Source organism: Lepidochelys olivacea (genome assembly GCF_965140295.1).
Source record: "Lepidochelys olivacea isolate rLepOli2 genome assembly, chromosome: 2".
Lineage (NCBI taxonomy): Eukaryota > Metazoa > Chordata > Testudines > Cheloniidae > Lepidochelys > Lepidochelys olivacea.
The window spans coordinates 196410476-196432534 of NC_140412.1; the positions used below are offsets into that span (position 1 = coordinate 196410476).

General features: G+C 43.5%; 2 protein-coding genes across 4 annotated transcripts in view; one reads left to right on the forward strand and one right to left on the reverse strand.

The window, feature by feature from the left end:
* Positions 1 to 22059, forward strand: part of GADL1 (glutamate decarboxylase like 1) — a 244067-nt gene that overhangs the window by 158947 nt on the left and 63061 nt on the right. The gene's annotated exons all lie outside the window — the stretch shown is intronic.
* The window catches only part of TGFBR2 (transforming growth factor beta receptor 2), a 78640-nt gene that overhangs the window by 39716 nt on the left and 16865 nt on the right, over positions 1 to 22059 (reverse strand). For all 3 annotated transcript variants that reach the window (XM_084621259.1, XM_084621258.1, XM_084621260.1), the window contains 2 exons: positions 6945 to 7116; positions 4818 to 5008 (listed from right to left, as the gene is read on the reverse strand). In XM_084621259.1, the coding sequence (XP_084477385.1) occupies positions 4818 to 5008; positions 6945 to 7116 (363 nt within the window). The remainder of the gene's footprint in view (positions 1 to 4817; positions 5009 to 6944; positions 7117 to 22059) is intronic.

Consider the following 22059-nt stretch of genomic DNA (forward strand, 5'->3'; position numbering starts at 1 on the left):
ACTGCTGAGGAATATGCTGATGGGTCTCACCAGCATGTCACGAATTGCAGTCGAGTTACTCCTTAAGCTACAAACTAACAGTGAGGAGTCCGACAATGATGTCGACTCACATAACACATATGACACGAGATTGCTTGTGGCATACATGGACATGCTCACCACCGTGGAACGCCGCTTTTGGGCTCGGGAAACAAGCACTGAGTGGTGGGATCACAGTCATGCAAGTCTGGGATGTGGCTGCAGAACTTTTGGATGAGAAAAGCCACTTTCATGGGACTGTGTGCTGAGCTTGCCCCCACCCTGCGGTGCAAGAACACGAGATTGAGAGCTGCCCTGGCATGGGAGAAGCGGGTGGCTATTGCAATCTGGAAGCTGGCAACTCTAGACAGCTACCGATCAGTCGCTAACCAGTTTGGAGTGGGAAAGTCGACTGTTGGAATTGTGTTGATGCAGGTTTGCAGGGCCATTAACTGCATCCTGCTCAGAAAAACTGTGACTCTGTGTAACATGCATGACTTTATGGCTGGCTTTGCAGAAATGGGTTTCCCTAACTGCGGAGGGGCGATAGATGGGACGCATATTCCAATTCTGGCACCAGCCCACCTAGCCTCCGAGTACATAAATCGGAAGGGGTACTTCTCTATGGTTCTCCAGTTGCCTGTGGATCACCATGGGCATTTCATTGACATTAACACAAGCTGGTACGGAAAGGTGCATGACATATGCATCTTTTGGAACACTGGCCTGTTCAGAAAGCTGAAAGCCGAGACTTTCTTCCCAGACCAGAAGATCACCGTAGGGGAAGTCGAAATGCCCACTGTGATCCTTGGAGACCCCGCTTACCCTTTAATGCCGTGGCTCATGAAACCCTACACAGGGAGCCTTGACAGCAGCAAGGAGCAGTTTAACAACAGGTTGAGTCAGTGCAGAATGACTGTGGCGTGTGCTTTTGGCTGTTTAAAGGGCCGCTGCTGCTCTCTGTATGGGAAGCTGGACCTGGCCGATGACAACATCCCCACGGTTATATCCACGTGCTGTACCCTCCATAACATTTGTGAAGGGAAGGGTGAACGATTCACTCAGGCATGGAACTCGGAGGTTCAACACCTGGAGGCTGAATTTGAACAGCCAGAGAGCAGGGCTATTAGAGGGGCCCAGCGCGGTGCTGTAAGGATTAGGGATGCCTTGAGGGAGCAATTTGAGGCTGAAAGCCACCAGTAATGTTTGGTGCCCCGCACAGGAGTGAAGTGCAGTGGTTCCAGTGATAGTAGGAATCTGTGGTTGCTACGTATGATACACTGACTTGCAGTGCCTGTTGCTTTCATGGGCTACGGTATCTTTTACTTAATGCAATAATAAAGAATGTTTTCAAAGCCAAAAAATTCATTTATTGAAAAAAAACACAACTGCTTTGGAAACAGAAAGGGCATGACACATCTGTGCTGTTTGGGATGAGGAAAAGGGGTGGGATGGGAACGAGCCAATCACAGATTTGTGTATGTCCTGTTATCATACTCAGACTTCCTGTCTGGAGTGCTGTGCAATGAGTGCTGCACTTCTGCTGGCTAAAATGCATGGTGATGTGGGTTGAGTGCCGTGGGTAAGGGTCGTAGTTTGCAGGGCTGGGTGGTGAAGCTACAGGTGTTGGAGGCAACTGGATGTTGTGGAAAGTGGGTTGGCAGTGACATGGGGGCACAGGGAAAGAGTTTTGGGACAAGGGCTGCAGGTGGTGGTGGGCATGGAAGTGCTCCGCCTGCATTGCTATGAGCAACGTATCAAGTCCGCTTGGAACTCCATGATGCTTAGCAGCAGCTCCGTGCTTTGGTGCCAGCGATCCACATTCTGCTAGTGTACCCTTCTTTCACTCTCCCGCCACTCCTGCACTTTTTGATTTTCATTAAGGGACTGCTGCATTACTTCATGCAGCATGGTCTCTTTGCTTCAACGCGGCTGCTTCCTGATTCTTTGGAGTCTTTCGGCCGGTGATAACAAAGACGGCTGGGATCTCAAGGTTGCAGCTGTAAAGCCAAAATGCAACACTTAACAGAGGCGGCATTGTTCACACCAGACAGAGCAATGATTCGGCTGTACTTAATGTCAAGCACAGTGTATACAATAACAGAAATTGCCCGTCCCAAAGTGAGCGCACATAACCCACAGGAGCCCCAAAATGGTGAACAAGCACACGGGCAAGGGGGACTGATTATTTCACGCCCGTACTGTCCTCTGGGGTTCTGTACCCTGGGGACAGCCAACAGCTGCAGGGGGCCCCTATACTGAACACTGTCCCCACATTTTCCACAGGATGAGTTCATCCTAGAAGGTATCTCGCCGCTGAGGGTTACCTGGGAAGCAAGGGAGGGTCTTCTACTACAATGCGGCTTCGGCCCTGGCCCATATGCAGCTTGCCTATGTGCAGCAATGGACCCCCAGCCCGTCATGACACAGCGTCACGGACTTGTTAGCCTTACTGGGACAAGGAGCACAGTAGCTCTGCCAAGGAACCTGTGCAAGCGGATTGCCCAGCTTCTGCATGAGACCTTTGAAGAGATCACTGAGGCTGATTACCGTGATGTGAGAGCACATCAACGCCCTATTTCGCATCTAGGCATGCGTGCAACCCTAACCCCCCTTGCCCCAAGAGTCCGCACGGAACAACTTCCTTCCCTGAATAAAAGCCACTTACTGAGCACCTCCTCTGCTGTTTGTTCTTCTGCAAGCACCGTCCGCTGCAACTGACTATCTTCCTCCTGGCTTGAAAACAGCTCCTGGCTGCATGCATCTAGGGATGCCAAGCTGTCCCACTCCTCCTCAGCACCCTGGCTCCCGCTTTCCTCCTCCTCTTGCCTTGTTGAACTGGGCTCTGAAGTGTCTATGTTGGTCTTTGGAGTGGAGGTGGGGTCGCCCCCAAGTATTGCATCCAGCTCTTTGTAGAAATGGCAGGTTGCAGGGGCAGCACCGGAGCAGCGGTTTGCCTGGCACGCTTTGCGGTACCCATTCCGCAGCTCCTTCACTTTAACCCTGCACTGCAGTGCATCCCGGTCATGGCCCCTTTCTATCATGTCCCTTGATATCTGCCCGAAGGGATCGTAATTCCTACGGCTGGAGCGCAGCTGGGACTGGACAGTGTCCTCCCCGCAAACACTGATGAGGTCCAGCACCTCGCCACTGCTCCATACTGGGGACTGCCTGGCGCGTGGAGCCATGGTGATCTGGAAAGATTCGCTGAGAGAACTCCACGCCTGGCTGAGCAAACAGGAAGGGGATTTTCAAAATTCCCAGAGAATTTAAAGGGTGGGTCTGACAGAGTTCAAAGTGATGACCAGAGTGGCTAGAACAGACATTGTGGGACACTTCTGAAGGCCAATCAGAGTGCATTAGTAGTCCAGGGCATCCACACTGGTGCTGTGGTGCTCCAGCCGGGGTGCAGCAAGTGTTACGCTTCTCGTGGAGGTGAATTACCAGGAGCGCTCCAGCTGCGGAGCCCAAGCACTCTACGTGCCTTGCCAGTGTGGACGCGTTCTGAGTTAGGGTGCCCGGGGCTGCTTTAATACACTCTAACTCGCAAGTGTAGTCAAGTCCTAACTAATCACTGTACTAAACCATAAAGGAGAACAATCTAAACACCACTAATGCTCTTGCTAAGCAAGACCAGACGCTCCAACCAACCTTCACAGTCGGTAAGGAGGAACTAAGAGGACATAGGGCTGGAGGCGCCTTATATACTGCCACATGAGCGTGGCACTCCAAATGGCGCCATAGCCGGTCCAACAGAGACCTCTAAGGCAAAAATCTCTGACAAATGTACACGTGGGCACACACACCTAGAATGGAATTGACATGAGTAAGCACTCGAAGAAGAGCTGTGCTTACACTAGGAGAGCTGCAGTACCCTGGGGAACTTGGGGAGGGATAGTGCCTTTAAGATGGTGTACCCTGGATCCTGTGGTGTGGCTAGTCCGCACTGCAAGGGGCTTGATGCAGTGGAGCCATGGCCCCCTTCCTCCTTTGGAAATATCCCCGCTTGGGGTTGTACATAGGGAGAAACCTTTGTGCTCCCAGAATGCAGGAGCTTTAATTGCTCGTGGTTATAGAAGTTATCCCTAGGATGGGGCAGGCATGCAAGAGTGACTCCTTGTGAGCTCTCCCCTCAGTCCCTGCCTAAGAACTACATACAGCCAACTTTGTCCATCTCCAACTCTGCCTCTGCCTGCAAAACAAAAGCAGAACTCATCCAGACCCAAGGATCTGGCTCCAGATTTCTCACTATATGGCATGGCATATAACTGAAATTTGGGATTTTAAATACCAAGTATGCAAAAATTCCATCTGTCCCCCGTGTCTTTCCCCCTCTCCCCCCCCAAAAAAAATTTGGAACAACTTTGAATAGCAAATAAATGAGAGGAAAATTACAAGCTCTTCAGACATTGCACAAATAGACAAAAAGGTAAAATTAGCTGCAAATATTACTGATTATGGATTATTTGATTATCTCCATGCATGAAATGGAATGCAAACTTAACAGAGAGCGACTTTAAGGAATGAAGTTATGGGTACTCCACAATGTAAGATTTCCCACTGGATGCGGTAGGATTGAACCTGAAAGCACTCTGGCTCAGGCATTGGGTGCAACCATCGGGGAGCCACAAATTCAATTTAATGAAATTTATGGAACTACATTGCTTCTTTGGATTCTCCTCAGTGGCTGAGGAGGCAGGATTTGCCCCAAGAGGAGGTTCTAGACCACAGGAAAGTCTTAGAAAACAACCCATGTTGCCTGGCAGCAGGAGGGACGGGAGAAGAGAAATTAAACTGACCTTCTGAAAAGATGATCTCATCATTACATTCTTCCTCTTTACAGGAGCACATGAACAGCAGTCCACCAGCTGCCTTCTTCTCTTTCATAACACAGGTTTTTGAGCCAGGGTCCTCCAATTTATGTTCAGAGACTGGCAGAGCAGGATCATGACATATTGTTTCTAAAGTTGTGTTTGCATCATTCTGTCTCCTAAAAATGAAAAGGAGAGTTAAAAACCAAAACCAAAAGGAGACAATCCTATCAAGAGAATAGTTACGACTCTTTCTGGGCAAAATTCACCCTGTTGTGAAAGTTAAGCTTATATAGTCTTACTGTAGCCTCATTGCACAGGGATGAATTTTACCTTCTGTGGGCTTGTCTACACTGCGGATTTGTGCACTGCAGCAGCTCTCTCGGTATATAACCAGGGGACTTCAACTGGAGCACAGTTAGGCCAGCACTGAATGCTTTTGAAAAAACAACACCCTAACAATTCAAACTAAAGTTAAACTGAACTGCTTGGAAACCCAAAACAGACTTGGTTCAAATTTGAGGCAAAGGTAAATCATCCTTTCATCTGAATTGGTTCAGTGCTGTGTCTTGTTTTTGTCTAGTTCCTGTTTCTTGAACTTCCACAGTTATCAAGTAAAATGTGCTAAGCACTGGATCCTCATTGCAGTCTCGTGGTGAAGAGATCCCTTTAAAAAAATCCACCCCCCCACAACATTGTTTCTGTGGTTATCAGCAAAGATGCCAAAAACCTTTGGAAAATTTTAATTAAAAAAAAGAATGATCTCTGCAAAATCTGTGGAATTTCAGGGTGTTTTCCCCCCTAAGATATTTTTAAAATACATACGCACTGCTGAAACTATAGGGCTGTTACAAACCAGTTAGCTCCACTGACTTCAACAGAAGTGACACCAATTTACACCAGCTGTGAATCTGGCCCATACTTTTGATGCTTTTTTGGTCCACCTCTAACATTTCATAATGCAACATAAGAGATGGGACTAGAAGGACAACTCAGTTGTATTTATTGATTCATTAAACTGGCTTGCCTTTGCTGTTTCTAAATACAGTTGCATTAACAATCCAGAGAACCTCAAACTGCACTGCAGCCACTTTGTAGCACACAGAACATTTATTTTACTCATCAGACACAGAATAGAACATTGCACTATTTCTACATTTGATGTGTCCATGTTCATTCATGCTGGGCACCTTTTCAAGTGAACGGATGTAACAAAGCCATGGGCCTCACAGGATATTTCTAATGATTGATCATTTTTTCACCTAGATGTTCCTAATTAGGCTTCAGCATTAACATTCAGTAACATATACGGAAGGTTTGCAAGTTTTCTATGCTGTTGCTTCTGCCTGGTTGTGAACTGAAAAAAAAGACAAGAATGTTTTGGTTTTCATTGTCAATGCTGGCTTCATGACTAGAAGGGCAAGAACCATTTAATTCTAAATATGAACTGAAAGCTTAGATTCATCAAACACCTCAGGAACGCATCACACGTCATTGAATTTTACATGCCCATGGTTTCTTTTGTCTCAGGTATAGTTAAATAATCTCCAAGAGTCACTATATTTAAACAGGAGATAGAAAAAAGGATTCCTTTATGTATACACTACTATACACGTAAAGCACTTCCACCCACACACTGTACATAAAGCTCCTGTGATAGGCACATATAATCTAAATGATAGCATCAGTTTGTTGTTTAATGGTTTAACTTGAAACGTTGCTTTCCTCCATTCACAACAGATAACACAACCATGATCTACTCTTAAGAGTCTCAAATCTGTTTCTACTTTCAGTGTGCTGTGGGTGGATGCAGTTTAATGGGCTGAGGAAAAACATAACTCTTTTTCAACAGCAGCATAAGCTGGAACAAAACTGGTCTAAAAAACAAAAACAAAACAAACACCAACCTTACACATTTCATATCCGAATTTTTGTTAACCTCAAGCAATTCTAGCACAGAGAAGAGTCAGGGGCAAGAGAATACAGTCTGTCATGGAGGCTGCACTTAGACTGAATGTTCCAGAAGAACGTTTTGAATGTCTTGGCAGTAAGAGCAACTTCTAAATGACAGAAGTAGACCTTCTTCTCCTAACCCATAAAAAAGAATGAACTTACCATACTGCTACACAGACTTCATTCTCCTTCTCACAGATGGAAGTGCGGTTGCAGTTGCTATTGCAGTGACCTTGCTGTGTGCAGGTTGTCACCTCCACATCACAGAATTTACACAGAGCATGCATTTTGTATCTATTTTCCTTCATTTGTTCCACAGGCAAGATACCATCAGCTGGAGGAGAGAGAGAAATAAAACACCGTCGTATCATCAGCATATCAGACTGCATTAGAGTTCATCACAATGGACAGTTTTACTATCAGTCACAACCCCCCCCACCCAGTAAGTCAGGGATATCTCAAATTTGCCCAACTGGAAGATCACTCCAGCAACATGCCAGGAACCATTGGTGCTCTCTCAAGTCCTGGTTTTCCTCAGCTCCTGTTGACTTCAATGGAAGTGAAGGTGCTCTGTGTCAGGAAAGACTGAGCCCAGTTTGAGTTTCATTTGCATAAAAGAAGAAAGTTGCATCTACCCTTATTTTTAATACAGGGGTGAGCCAACAAGCAATATGTTGCAACTTTGTTCTGAGCAGCTTGGCAACAGAGGATGATATAAGCACAGCATACTGGGAAAGGAGTGTACTTGGGAGACACCATCATAACTCTAACCCAGGGTGGACACTGTGGGCTTGTCTTCATTGCACTGTTACCTTGAGGTATAACTTGAGTGTTGTCCCTACTCTGATTCCTGTCCACATACAAAAATCCCTAGCTCGAGTTAAGTGGTGCGTTCAACTTGAGCCAGCTGGCCCTTTGGGGGCATAGGTTGAAGCATGAGTACTGATGATACTTGTGCTAGTAATGCAGGGAGGACTCATCTACTTTGTGCTGCTAATCCAATCATCTTGAGCGAACTCTGCAGTGAAAACATGCTGTAAAACTCTAAATTCCAGTTGACGCATAGGCTGAATTTCTGGCTACTGCTCCTTGACACAGTCACTGTTGGGATGGGTAGCAGTAAAGGAAGATGAGACAATTCATCCCATTGAGGCCCCAAGTATGATTTTCAGGAAGCATATTTTTAGTTCAAATACTATTTTGAGATCCCAACATGACTGCAAGGAACAGAAAATGCCTAGGTAGAGACATATTTACTTAAAATAATACACAACTATCTGAGATGGAGAAGACTGACTATAATAGTTTCAATACAATTCACCCATAAAAGTATGTAGAGCCAATTTAAACAGATATCAGGTTTTACTGATTACAATGCTTTCATTGTAGCCACCTGTAGATGAAAACTATAGTAATTTGATGCTATATGTCCAAATGGTGTTAGTCAACATACAAGAGGAGATTGGAGATTCATAAAATTCCCACTCCTCCACAAGCACTACAATCAATATTGCCTCCCAGAATTTGAAAATATTTACCACGTTTAGAAACACTTTTCAATAAGAATTAAATATACGTGGCTGGATGCCAGAATAAAAAAGCACCGATGCTAAAATTTTCAGCAGATCTTTGCACCACTGTAAGGGGGTCAGAGTAAGGGGTCCCACACTCTTCCCTCCCTCAGCCAAGCAATGCCTCCTTTCTAAACACGCTGTGGATTTGACCCTATGGCTCTGGTCCTACTGCCATTAAGATCAATGGCAAAACTCCCACTGATTTTTAATAGTGCAGGAGAAAGCCCTATGTGCAGAGGAAAGGAAGGCATAAGCTGACTGGGAGTTTTCATTAGGGGAGAGCATGCTGGCAATATGTTACAAACTAGCTAGAATTTAGGTCTTAGATAAACATTCATCTTATTAATTACTTGTATTGCAATAACTCCTAAAGCTTGCAATTAGGATCAAAGCCCCATTGAGTGCTATACAAACACAAAGGAACAGTCTTCAGCAGCTCACAATCTAATCTAGTATAATACATCAAATCTATTAAAATTAGTCATTACAAATTTTTTGCTCATCTCTGTGTGTGACAGTGCATCTCACTTAAACATGCACTGTACTTTATTGGCACTATTTATTAGCTGGATTTAGAGTAGCTCCTAGATGTTCCAACTAAGATTAGAGCTCCCTTCTACTTGGGGCTGTACATACACACACTAAAAGTTACTCAATGACTCTAAAAGCCTATGATTTAAATAGGAAATAGGCAAGACCAAAAAGGAGGGAGAAAGGAAGTATTACTATCTCCATTTTACAGATGAGGAACTCAAGCACAGAGAGCTTAGGCACAGATTTTTAAAGGTATTTCAATGGGAGTTAGGTGCCTAAATACCTTTAAAAATCTGGCCCTAAAATGACTTGCCTGAAGTCTTACAGGAAGACTGTGGCAGAAACAAGAACTGGACTCTCTGTCAAGTCCAAGCCTTCACTGCAAGGCCATCCTTCCTCACACATGATACAAAAATGCTCCAACTTCAGAGCTCGCATTTTAGGGCATGTCTCATGGTACTGTTTTTTTTTTGAGATATAACTTCAGCATTGCCTCTAACCTGACTTCTGTTCACATACAAAAGCTCTAGCTTGAGTTAAGTGGTGCATTAAACTTGAGCCAGCTGGTCCATCAGGGAGCGTGGGTTAAAATCTTGAGTGTTTCTGATGCTGGAGCTAGGAATGCAGTGCTGACGCAGCTACCCTGTGCTCCTATTACACACACTGTGTGCTGCATGAGTGTTGTTCTCTCACTTTAGCTAGGCTAACTTGGATTGTAGACAGAGCTAACACTGCAGTGAAGACAAGCCTTTAGATAAGCTGTTTCAAATACACAGTGTTTGATGACAGCCAAGCTTCTGCTAAGATTCACCCCCTGTAACAAACCAATGACAATGTCTCTGGATTCACCCCAAGAAGGGAATCTCCATTCCAAGCCACTTGATTTAGAACAATCAGTTTGGGGGAAGCAGCCCATTTTAAAGTACAGTACATAGCAAGGGCACAAATCTAAAACAAGAGAGAGTCCTAGGCTATGATTCAGTTGTTAGTGAGAAATCAAAGGAAGAATTCTGGATAGTCAATGTTAGCTCAATTCAGGAGCCAAAAAAAAAAAAGGGGGGGGGGGGGAGTTAGGACATCCAGTCTGACTTCACTTTGAATTTTCCTTGAAAAGGATGGTGATAGAATCTAGGAGTTCAGTACCTCAGTCACTATTCCCCATACCATTCCACCCAGACAGATGCAATGGGAACAGATGGGGCAAGGGGCAGACATATTCCTATTCAAGTAGAGGCTGGTTTGAAGTGTTGGCCCTTAAAGACGGACTATGTTTTTCTTGATATTGTTATGCAGCTCTAGCAGGTGTCTACGTGCCATTCATTGCTTTAGTTCTGCTTTGGCTACCCTGAAGGCTCAGACTGAAGTTTGACTTTCCCCAATCGAGCATTTATTGATATGTTGAAATCAAATTGGTGACTTTTAAACTGTGCAAAGGACATGAACCAAAATCTGTATCCAGATGCAAACTTGGCCTCTAGCATGCCTCCCTCTCTCCTCTTAACCGGCCATACCAAACCCCTGGATGTGAACACACCCAAAACTCCAGAAAAGTTCAGATCTGCTTCCAAGCTATGTAGCTCAGGGCTGTCTCCAACAAGTTTGCACACTGGTTGTAGGATGAAACATTGGTAGGGATCTCCTCGATGGGAATGCATTGGTCACTCTCTCCGTGCTGTACATCACTCGACTTACTCGACTGCACCATTCCCCTGTTCACGCTGTTACAGTCAACATCCTAAGGGTTTCTTGTATTCAGTTGAGCAAACACAGTCATTTGGCCTTTTTAAAGCAGAAACGGCCTCTAATTTTGCATGAATGAAACTGCCCATGTAACTAGTATTTGCACACATGTAAACTAGTATTTGCGCACAAAAAATTAGAGACTATGCTGAAGCCATTCTAAAAGTTGTTTTCAAGGCAAGTATAATCTCATATGATCCTGTAATGTTTCTCTTATTTAGACTCACAGATTTAAAGGACCAGATTTTGTCTCTCCCTTGTATTTTTGCCCTCCAAATAGGTCCAAAACAAGGGGTAGCGTTTACTTGGCCTCCTGTATTCTAATTGTCCCTGGTTCTTTCAACAGACCCAATACAGCACCGATCACTCATGACATAAACACGTGGCTATAGGTAGAGACGGAAATTCAGATTAAAATACATGGACCATACCTATCGATCCCTAGGTCTGACCTGGGACAATCCCTTCACAGCTCAAGACATGAAAGGCCTTAGAAATATCAGTGCTGTGTGTTTTGGGGAGCAAGAATCGTGGAATAACAATTTTACCCCTTGGCTCACTTCCCAGCTGCGGCTTTCCAGGCACACACATGCAGTACACCTCACCCAAAGTCTATTGGCTGTTTTCACATTGTTTGCATTGTGTCTCTCATGTGTAAGCGTCTAACTTTCACTGAGACCTCAAGCTATAGTTTATGTTCCTTTTATTTGTTGAGTATTGTGAGCTAATAGTAGGATTGTGAAAAGCGCACAAAATGTAAACAAAACTAAAACTAACGTGCTTTTTTTGTGTGGAATATCTACATTGAAAACCTCACTCGGGCCTCAGGGAAGACTTTTAAAGCATTGGCAAACTCATCCTGCTCATAACTCATGAAGTATAATTGCTGCCATTTCTCTTCTCTCATTCTTTATTACTTAGGATTTAGACACAAAATAGTAGCTGTGAGCTGGACTGCCCCGCTTTAGAAAAGCCTGCTGGGAGAGTGAAGGGGAAGCCAGCAAAACTGAGGTTTAATTCTTGTGGAACTATCCTGTCTGCTGTGAGAAGCATGGATTTGGGACCCCAGCCTCTCCCAGCCGCACAGACCTTGGGAATTTGCAGGAAGAAAGACACGTTTATCAAAGAGACAGGAGATATTATGTAGAGAGAAGTGCATGTCCCTCTTCTTCCTGGCAGCACAGTTCCAGAAGGACCTGCTGTCTCTGGTTGGGCCCCTTTGCAGCCACACACCAGCCGCTATAGAGGAGATCAAGCTCTTTTGCTTCATGCCTGGATGTGGGCATCGAAATCTCCAGGCTTTGCCGGAGACAGTGCTGCAGAGAGTGCTGCAGTGCTCCTGCTCTGCCCTCTCCTCTACACCACCCTACCCTTCCCCACAGCAGAGCTCCATTTGGGCTGAATGCTACAGCATCCACATTGTGCAAGTGAAGGGAGCATGGTGTCAGGGAGGTAATACTCCTTCCTTTCTAGGCAGGCCTTCCAAGCACTGAGGATCCCTGGGTGAGGGAAGAGATTATTCCAGCATTTATTCTGAACAGTGAAAACAGGATAAGCTATTTCAAAAAAATGTTGGGTTCTTTTTATTTGCTTCCTGGTTTTGGGGCCTTTAGGGTGCACTTGAATCACTTTTTCAAGCTTTTCTCTACAATCCTGAGTTAGAAACTTAGTGTTTTTAATCAATGAAAACAAATTCCCATGCAATCATAGGACTCCAGGAGCTGGGGCCTTAAGAAAAACACCAAATATTGTAAGACTTCTGATAAAATCATGAGAGTTGGCAACACTGCACCAATGCTTGATGCTAGACCTAGCACTGAGTCACAATGTGATATCATTGTGACCAAGGCCGTGGGAGCCCAATGGACTGAAAATCACTATTTAAACAAAATATTTATATCTTAAATAGTAAACATTTAAAGTTTACTCCTGTTCATTAGGAATCTGTTTATATTCTTCTCTATTTAGCTCCTATACAGTCTGCTACAGATTTGTGTCACATTTGACACCAAACTTCATTCAGCAGTAGACTCAGAAATGCCAATTGGGATTAAAAATGTCTTTTAAAAATAATTCAGTTTACTCATCATGAGAAGTGCTCCTTAAATTTTGAGATTTCAAAATGCAGGAGTCAGCAAAATGGTGCAGCTATCCTCAGGGTTAGCCCCCTATGCGTGACATCACAATTGGCTGCTTTTGAGGTCATAAAGAGAGCATGACGACTTCAGGTGGGAAGTGGGCAGCAGGAGTAGATAAACGCATGAAAAGAGAATCTAATTCAGAAACTATTTCTAGTTGTGCAATAAAAAGGAAACAGCTCCCTTCCCCCAGGAATTTATGACATAAGTAGAGCTGTTATAACAAAACAGTCTTCAATATTTCCCATAAGGTATCAGTGGGTTTTTGAAAGGTTTCAGCTGTAATATCTAGATATTCATGTACTCCAGAGTTGTGAATCTGTGGTTTGATATATGCAAGGGGCTTGATCCAGCAAAGCGCAGGTGTAGAATGCTGTGTATATACGCACAGTTTGATTCTGCACCAATGAAGTTAATGAGACTTCTAACTTTGTGTTGATGAGCAGGAGGGGGAGGGAAGGAGAACCAGCACTGAACACAGTGTTTAAATGTTTTGCAGAAGCATAGCCAGAAGGCTCAAGACCTTGCAAGAGCAACATCTTAATTAGAGCACTGCTGTGCAGCCAAGCTACTCTTGCTAATAGTAGAAGAAAAGTCAAGGAAGGGAGCATGTAGTTAAGTGTCTCATTTGTACCCTGAGAATAACGTCTAACACTATGTCTCCTCAGACACAACCATTCCTTTTCTTCCACTACTTTTGAGTGCGTGCGAGCAGGACACAAAATGGACTTTCACTCAATGAGGAAGACTGTGCTTAGCCTCACAGTTACAGGGCTAACAACACTTCCTAGTCTCCCCAAGCACACCCTGTCAGGTCAAGGACTCTTAGCCATCTCCGGTATCTTAAGGTGGAATCACACAATTCTCCCATTCTCAGACCAGGCCCTGGGTTGCAGTCTCCCATGTATCAACCATGGTTTACTTTAGCAGGACTAACCTAGGCAAGTTCTGTTGCCTTCAGCAGCCATGAGAGTGGTTAATGCAGTGACCAAATAGCCTCCTTAAAGCAAAGTATCATTTAGTGTTAGAACATCAGCATTTAAGAGAAAACTTCTTAAAAACAATAAAACTGACTACATACTACTAGCTTACCACGGTTGAACCAACTCCTTATAGAGCTCTTCAACAGAGTCTCTCTCTGTGTCAGTTTGTCTCCCTGTCAGAGCTGACAACTCCCTAGACAGCCCTGGCAACCCCATCCTCTTCTTTTCCTCGGACGGCTTTTTAACTGTTCAGGGTTCTTTTGATCTCCAGCGATGTTCCCTCTAATTTTTGACGGGCTGTGTGCGCAAAAAATTTCTTCTGTGCAATTTTTTGTGCGTGCAGTGTTTCGCCGTGTGCACGGGATTTAGGATCTGTGTGCGCACGCACACGCGCACAGCTTAGAGGGAACAGTGATCTCCAGGCCTCAAAGAACAGCTGTCTCCCTTCAGCCTAAAGCCTGGAAGCATGCCACTATCTTGTAATTGCCCCTGGTGTTGGCAGAGAGGCTGCTTATCTAGGACCACTGCCTTCCTATTTATTCTTCCCACCACCGCTCTTAAGCTAGACAAATACATTCATACAGGAGAGTCTTAGAACCTCAGCGTACAATAACTTCACTTCAACAACCAGGTCATATACCATGCTCATAAAATGGTTACCTCTCAGAGCTCAAAACATTCATGCTGCAAATCAGCGCTGTGTGTCACATTTAGTGCTTATCCTCCAGAGATAATTTTTAAAAACTTGCACCTATGTGTAACCTGCTCATTCTCCTGCTGGAGCACAACATTGCACATCCTGAACCACACTGCACAAGGATCAATGCTACAAGCAGAATGATATCTTCAAAATGGGAAGGCACTCAGCAGCATTGTGAGAGACTAACAATATCCTGGGCCAACCTTATGGAATTAAGATAAACTTTACTGAATTAAGTTAAACCTTATGGAATTAGGTTTAAAATCTTTGGGGTCCATTGTGTTAAAAATGCAATTGTGTATGTGTTAGTGTGTGTAACTCTTCTAGTAAGAGGGGGACGCTAATGTACTTGCTCCATTAGCAACCCTTTGAAGCTACCCCTGGAGAGGTGCGCAGATACTAGTTCAGACTAGATTCTCCAGGGACCAACAGACAAAGAGAGAGTTTTTGGATAATAGCCTGGTTTCAAACTGGATCAGGGCCTCCTTCATGATCCAGCAAACAGACAAGAGTCCTGGTCCATGGAAGGCCCCAGTCCTTAGGAAAGGTTGGTAGGACTGACTAGGCTGATGGAGGCCCCATAAAACTAAGTACTTGTTTGGAACTAAAGCTATAATGAACTCAAAACCACAAGGAAACCCTTTGGGTGTTGAAGGGCTGCTCCTGCAGAGCCCACGTTAGGGTCGGGGTGGTCTCTTGTAAGCTTAATAACGTGTGGGTAGATTCTTTTATTGTTTTCTCTGTAGGGCTCTCACTTTAAGAATAAAATAGGGTTGCATAGGGAGTACTGCATGGTACCATATAATTGTGGACAGTCACACAGTTAATGGTGACGGAAAGGAAACAAAGCCAGTGTGCTTGGGCAGCCTGTCTCGGCTGGGAATAATTCAGTGAAGACAGGGACTAATTTAACCTGGAGATACCCGGTCAGAAGGGAGCGAGAGATGTTTCTCCACCTAAGAGAGGGGATGGCGAGGGGAGTTGGACACCTGAGAGTGAGTGCCCTTGCTGTACCAGAGAGAGGGGAAATACAAGTGCAGGTGCCATGAACAGCGACAAGCATGTTAAATAGCACTGTAAAGTGAGGAAAGCGGCTATTTCCAAAGGTGTGGAACAATGATAATACATGCAGAAGGAAAATAGAAAAAAGAGTATGGAACAAGGAGTCAGAAATTTCAGTTAACTATTGCATGCAATGGAAGAATCTCTCTATTTTAACAGCATACAGAAGTGGTTAAATTTTAGTTAGGGATTACTACAAGCACAGATACTTAGAAGCAGAACTAAGTATGACAGGAGTGAGTGGGAGGGAAAGAACTGGGCTATAACGGCTCCCAAAGGAAAGTGTGCAGACTAAGGGTACATCTACACTGCAGTAAACAACCCACATAACCGAGTCTCAGAGCCTGGGTCAATTCACTTGGGCTCACAGGGCTGTGGGGCTAAAAATAACCATGTAGACATTTGGGCTCGGTCTGGAACCCAGGTTCTGAGACCCACCCCCTTGTGGGGTTATGCTGCAAGTCTTTTACTGCAGTGTACATGTACCTTAAGAGGACTAAAATATATATTTAGCTGGACGAGCAATATGCCTTTCACAAATGCTTGACAGAGTATTTTACAAATGGTTAATCTAGCCCAGATTATGTCTACATAGGATTAAATACTGCTTATTTAAAAGTTAAAAGAGACCCCCTCTGGTCTCACAAACAAACAATATGCATTTTATGACCTTTCTTAAAAGTTAAGCATAGGAAATGAAGCAAGAACCCCTATATTCCACATTAAGGCTGTGATAAAGCACAACAGAAGACAGGAAATTCAAAGCTATGGCTGACACCCCATCCTCAATAGGGCTGGGTTGCTTTGTGAATGAAAGTGAAAGCATCATTCTTATATTCGAATTTCCTGGTTTTTTTGTTTTGAGTCATATATGTATAATGTTATTGAAGCAAAGTTTCTCTGCAGCCTTTGGAAGAAATATGTCCATGCAGATCTCACTGGTGTATGTCACACATCAAGCTACATGATACACAGTGGTTTCAGTCTGAAGACTGTCCTGCAGTTGTACTCATTCTGTGGGTACATTACAGTTTTTGAAGACTGTACTCGGTACAGTTTTCCATGCACTGAGAGCATTCGTACCTTTGTGGTGCGCATTACAGAAACACACACACACACTTATTTATAATGATACCTAATTATAAAAAAAATATTCCTTTTTGATCCTAGGAAATTGCATATTGTGAGAATAATTAAACACTTCCCAAGCATCCTTCTCAGGAAGTGCTCATTGGCTCATTTTTCTGATATTCCAGAAAGAGTTCACCCAGCATAGAGGAGAGGAATGGTGTTCTTGTAGTTGAGGCACAGGACTGGGAGAGTCTGGTGTTTGGGGTTCTGTTCTCATCTCTACCACGGACTTCCTGTGTGACCTGGAGCAAATCACTCAAGCTAGCATTTTTAACACACTTTAACTAATTTTGGGTGCAACAATTTTGGGATAACTATCTTGAGGCACCTACATCCAGATCCTCAAGAGATCCCTAAATACTTTTGAGGATCCGGGCCTTAGATTTTCAGAGACGGCAGGAAGCAGATGATCTTATTTACTTGCACAGCAGCTGCAACTGCTAAGCACTCTGGAAAAAATCAGACCCAAAGTGTCTCAAGTTGGTCAACCAAAATTACTGGATGCATTTGAAAATTCTGACCTGAATGTCTTTGTGTCACAGTTTCCTCGACTGTAAGTGGGAATAATAGATTTCCCTACCGCACAGGGATTTGGAGAGAGGCTCATGCACCAATGTTGGTAAAAATATACTATATTTTCTTGATGAGAAGGTATAATCCAAGGGTATGTCTTCACTACGTGCCGGATCGGCGGGCAGCGATCCATCCAGCAGGGATCGATTTATCGGCGTCTAGTCTAGACGCAATAAATAGACCCCCGAGCACTCTCCCGTCAACTCCTGTACTCCAGCGCCACGAGAGGCACAGGCAGAGTCGACAGGGGAGCGGCAGCAGTCAACTCACCGTGGCAGACACACCACAGTAAGTCGATCTAAGTACGTCGACTTCAGCTATGTTATTCACAGTGTAGACCAGGGCTAATAGAAAAGTACTGTGTTATTAAGTGGATCTATTTCTCTCTTCCAAGTGTTTTGGTTAGGGTTTCCAACCCTCCAGGATTGGCCTACAATCTCCTGGAAGCATCACTGATCTCCCGATGACAACTGAAAGCAACGTGGGAGATTTTAATAGGATATATTAAGAAAATTAAATTATGTCATGCTGGGGAAAAAATCTCCCAGAATAGCTTCAGTCACAGTTGGTAACCCTAATTTTGGTTTGGGTGAGGTGCACCCCATGAGTTTGGGGTACACATGTGATGTCAACACAAAAGAGATAAGGTGGGTGAGTTATTCCTCTAATATCCTGGGATCAACAAAACTACAACCAACATATAAACACGAAGTAATTTTCAACCAAACCACCAGTTCTGCCTTGCTTTATGGGAAAAACCTTGTGAAACTTGATGGCTCTGAAGTTTTCACCCAATGCCCGATGAAGATTTGCTTGAAACTTGCCTGGCCAAACAGTTGGTGAACTTTGATAAACGTTGCCTGAGTTTCAGTTTTTGTTATGAATATTTTTCACAGTTCTAGGTCGGTGAAATTAATGGGCCTGATTCTGATTTCACTTCCACCCTAATACTTTGGGAGTAAGTTCACTGATTTAAATGAGATCAGAATCAGGCCCAAAAGACTGGATGTTAGATTTTTAAAAAAGAAAATCAAAAGGACTCCTAAAATATAACCCTGAGTGGGCTACATCTGTTCCCATAAAACTTAAAGTGTCGCATTCCTGCACTGATAATACTTCATAATTATGATGCACCAGACACATAAATGGCATATGTAAGACCTAAAAAGATTTTGGCTCAGATTATGCGGTTTAGAGTAAGAAAATTATAGTGCTGCTGTTTAACATTTTTTTTTAACTCTGATAGAAGAGTGCATACTACTGTTTCTAGATTTTTTTCAACCATGATTCCTCATTGAGCTCCTTCACCAATGCACCCCAGAATCCATGGTGCCAGTTTTTGCAGCACTTCTAGGTACTGACTCTTGTACCTCCCTTGATTTATGGGGTGCTTCATGAATCTGAGGACTTTATTCTTTGTCTGATGTCATCAATCTAGCCATCTATGATTGGAAATGACCGAATAAATTTACTTCAGCGAAAGGAATAAGGGAGGGATGTGATTCACATGTTGAGAATCTCCACTATTCCCATACGAGACATATGTATACACACATGCATAGCGTTGACTAACCCGCCTGAAACTTTTATAAAACTTTCCATAAACATCCAGCATATCCATGGGACTCATATTTATCAGTTACACAAATCACTGTTGTAAAGACCCACAGGTGCCCTAGAAAAATGAGTATTTAAATGCATTAACCAGGCAATTGTGCTTCTAACCTGGCAGCAGTTATGCACACATGCATATGCACTGATTTATACACATGTACAAATACTTACTTTCCATATGCAATGAGTGCATTTGTATTTTTGTGGGTGCACTGTTACCATGTTTAAAAATCTGATCCTCCCTTATTTTAAAAAAAGTGGGCTCCCACTACAAAATTTGGATCCAGAGTTCAAGCACTAAAATTCAGGGGTGCTTGTTTCAGCTCAGTATAAACATAGGGACATTTGCAAAATTTGGTCCTTTGCTTAGATTTTGAACTTCTCCAAATTTCAGCAGAAGTGGGGGAGGTGAGATCTAGAATTATATTTTGGGCACATCGCTAAAAACATTCTTATAAGGCAGGGGTCGGCAACCTTTCAGAAGTGGTGTGCTAAGTCTTCATTTATTCACTTTAATTTAAGGTTTCGCGTGCCAGTAATACATTTTAACGTTTTTTAGAAGGTCTCTCTCTATAAGTCTATATATCATATAACTAAACTATTGTCGTATGTAAAGTAAACAAGGTTTTCAAAATGTTTAAGAAGCTTCATTTAAAATTAAATTAAAATGCTGACCTTACGCCGCTGGCCCGCTCAGCCCGCTGCCAGCCCTGGGATTCCGTTCACCTAGGCCAGCAGCAGGCTGAGCGGGGCCTGTTGCCGGGACCCTGGCTAGCAAGGGGCTGGCAGCCAGAACCCCAGACCGGCAGCGGGCTGAGCGGGGCCAGCGGCTGGGACCCGGCAGGCAGCAGCGTGCCATTAAAAATCGGCTCGCATGCCATAGGTTGCCGGCCCCTGTTATAAAGGGGCTACAGCATTGGTCTAAAACATTAGTTTGCAATAAAATGAATTGTTCTAATATTATAGAATTCTATACAGTTTATTTTCTGAAGGCTGTATGTACCTCTTTTCCTGATCCACCCTAGTTAATCTAACTTGGAAAATTAATTGTATTGGAATAAAGACTTATTTTACCAAAAAGGAAATTCTCTGTCAATCTCTGATGGGCCAACAAGCTTTTGTGGCAGCTCTGTTCAGAGCTTGTTGACTGTAAAGAAAAACTTCGAAAACTGTGAAAAATCTTTTTGCAAACAGTTTCATTGATACACAGCAATGTTTGAATGACAGATTCGATGGGAATAGCATGAGAAAGAAATTATTCACTTTCATAATCCATCAGCTCAGTTAAAATAGTAAATTGCTCTCCTCAAAGTAAAGTTAGACTGAAACTTAATCCTTTGGGAGCAAAATCACTTTGAATGGATTTGGGGGGGAAAATACACAACCTTCTCAAATTCAGCAGCATGGAGGGCTATATTTGTTTCTGTCAGGTTGGATGCATCTAATTCCCACCATTAATGGAAATTATAAACAATGCATTGAGAAAAGGACATAGCTCATAAAAACAAGTTTTTGAATGATATCCAAGAGATGTGGGGAAGGGGGCAAATGAGGCTGTTCACAAATTTCTCTTCACTGCAGGAGGTGTTACCAGGTTTAAAGTAAAATAAAATTTGTGGGTGAAATCCAGCCCCTATTGAAGTAAGTGGGTATTTTACCATAACTTCAGTGGGATGTGGATTTCACTCCATAACCAAACCCTTTAAAGGGCCCAATGGGCCAAAGGGCCCTGTCACTACCATTGACTCTAGAACACGAACACAAGGAAGTTACATTTGTACACCATGTTGTAAAACTGCTTTCTTCTATGGTACATTCTCACGTAGATGCCTGTGGAATCCGGCATACATGACACTCACATTTAAAGGCTAGCATCACTCTGACACTAACAAATATGCATACGTGCATACAAGAAAAAACACTTCTTACTGCCTGCAGTGGATTCTTTTAGTCACTGTACAATGTGCTTCAGTTGTCTGCACCAAAAGGCCTGGCATTACAGCATGACGCAAGGATATTCTCAAAAAAAGAGAGCTCAGTGTGAAGGAACTTGCCTGGCTAAAATATTTAGTCTACCTGTCTGAAGGTGTGAGAGAGAAAGCAGTCTGTTCTAGGTTGGTTATGAAGTATAATACTGGATGTTTAGGCAGAACAACACTGTAGTTAAGCTCATACCATGAACTGTATGGATAGAGTTGATTTTTTTTAAAACATATCTACCTGCGTGGAAAATACTTAATGAAAAAGCATTCTTTTATGATGGGTTTCAGAGTAACAGCCGTGTTAGTCTGTATTCGCAAAAAGAAAAGGAGTACTTGTGGCACCTTAGAGACTAACCAATTTATTAGAGCATAAGCTTTCACTGTTTCCATAACCCACTGTCTCCTGCATGCCCCAAGCTGAAGATAATGACTGATTATCTCCTACATACTCTTAAGACTACCTTAACAGTTCTTTCTCAGGTTTCAGAGTAACAGCCGTGTAAGTCTGTATTCGCAAAAAGAAAAGGAGTACTTGTGGCACCTTAGAGACTAACCAATTTATTTGAGTATAAGCTTTCGTGAGCTACAGCTCACTTCATCGGATGCATACTGGGGAAAGTGTAGAAGATCTTTTTATACACACAAAGCATGAAAAAATACCTCCCCCACCCCACTCTCCTGCTGGTAATAGCTTATCTAAAGTGATCACTCTCCTTACAATGTGTGTGATAATCAAGTTGGGCCATTTCCAGCACAAATCCAGGTTTTCTCACCCCCCCTCCCCCCCACAAACCCACTCTCCTGCTGGTAATAGCTTATCTAAAGTGACCACTCTCCCAGGATTTGTGCTGGAAATGGCCCACCTTGATTATCATACACATTGTAAGGAGAATGATCACTTTAGATAAGCTATTACCAGCAGAAGAGTGGGGTGGGGGGAGGTATTTTTTCATGCTTTGTGTGTATAAAAAGATCTTCTACACTTTCCACAGTATGCATCCGATTGAAGTGAGCTGTAGCTCACGAAAGCTTATGCTCAAATAAATTGGTTAATCTCTAAGGTGCCACAAGTACTCCAGTTCTTTCTCAATAGCCCAACAGTTCTTAAAGTCAGCATGTGCATTCTTCAGATGTCTTTTTAAAAAGAAAAATTCCAATTAGAAGTGCAAGGGAAAACCAACCAAAAGTCTGCAAAACAATTACTTCTGTAAAAGGAGGTGTTGTGTGGAGAAAGGAGGATGGGTGT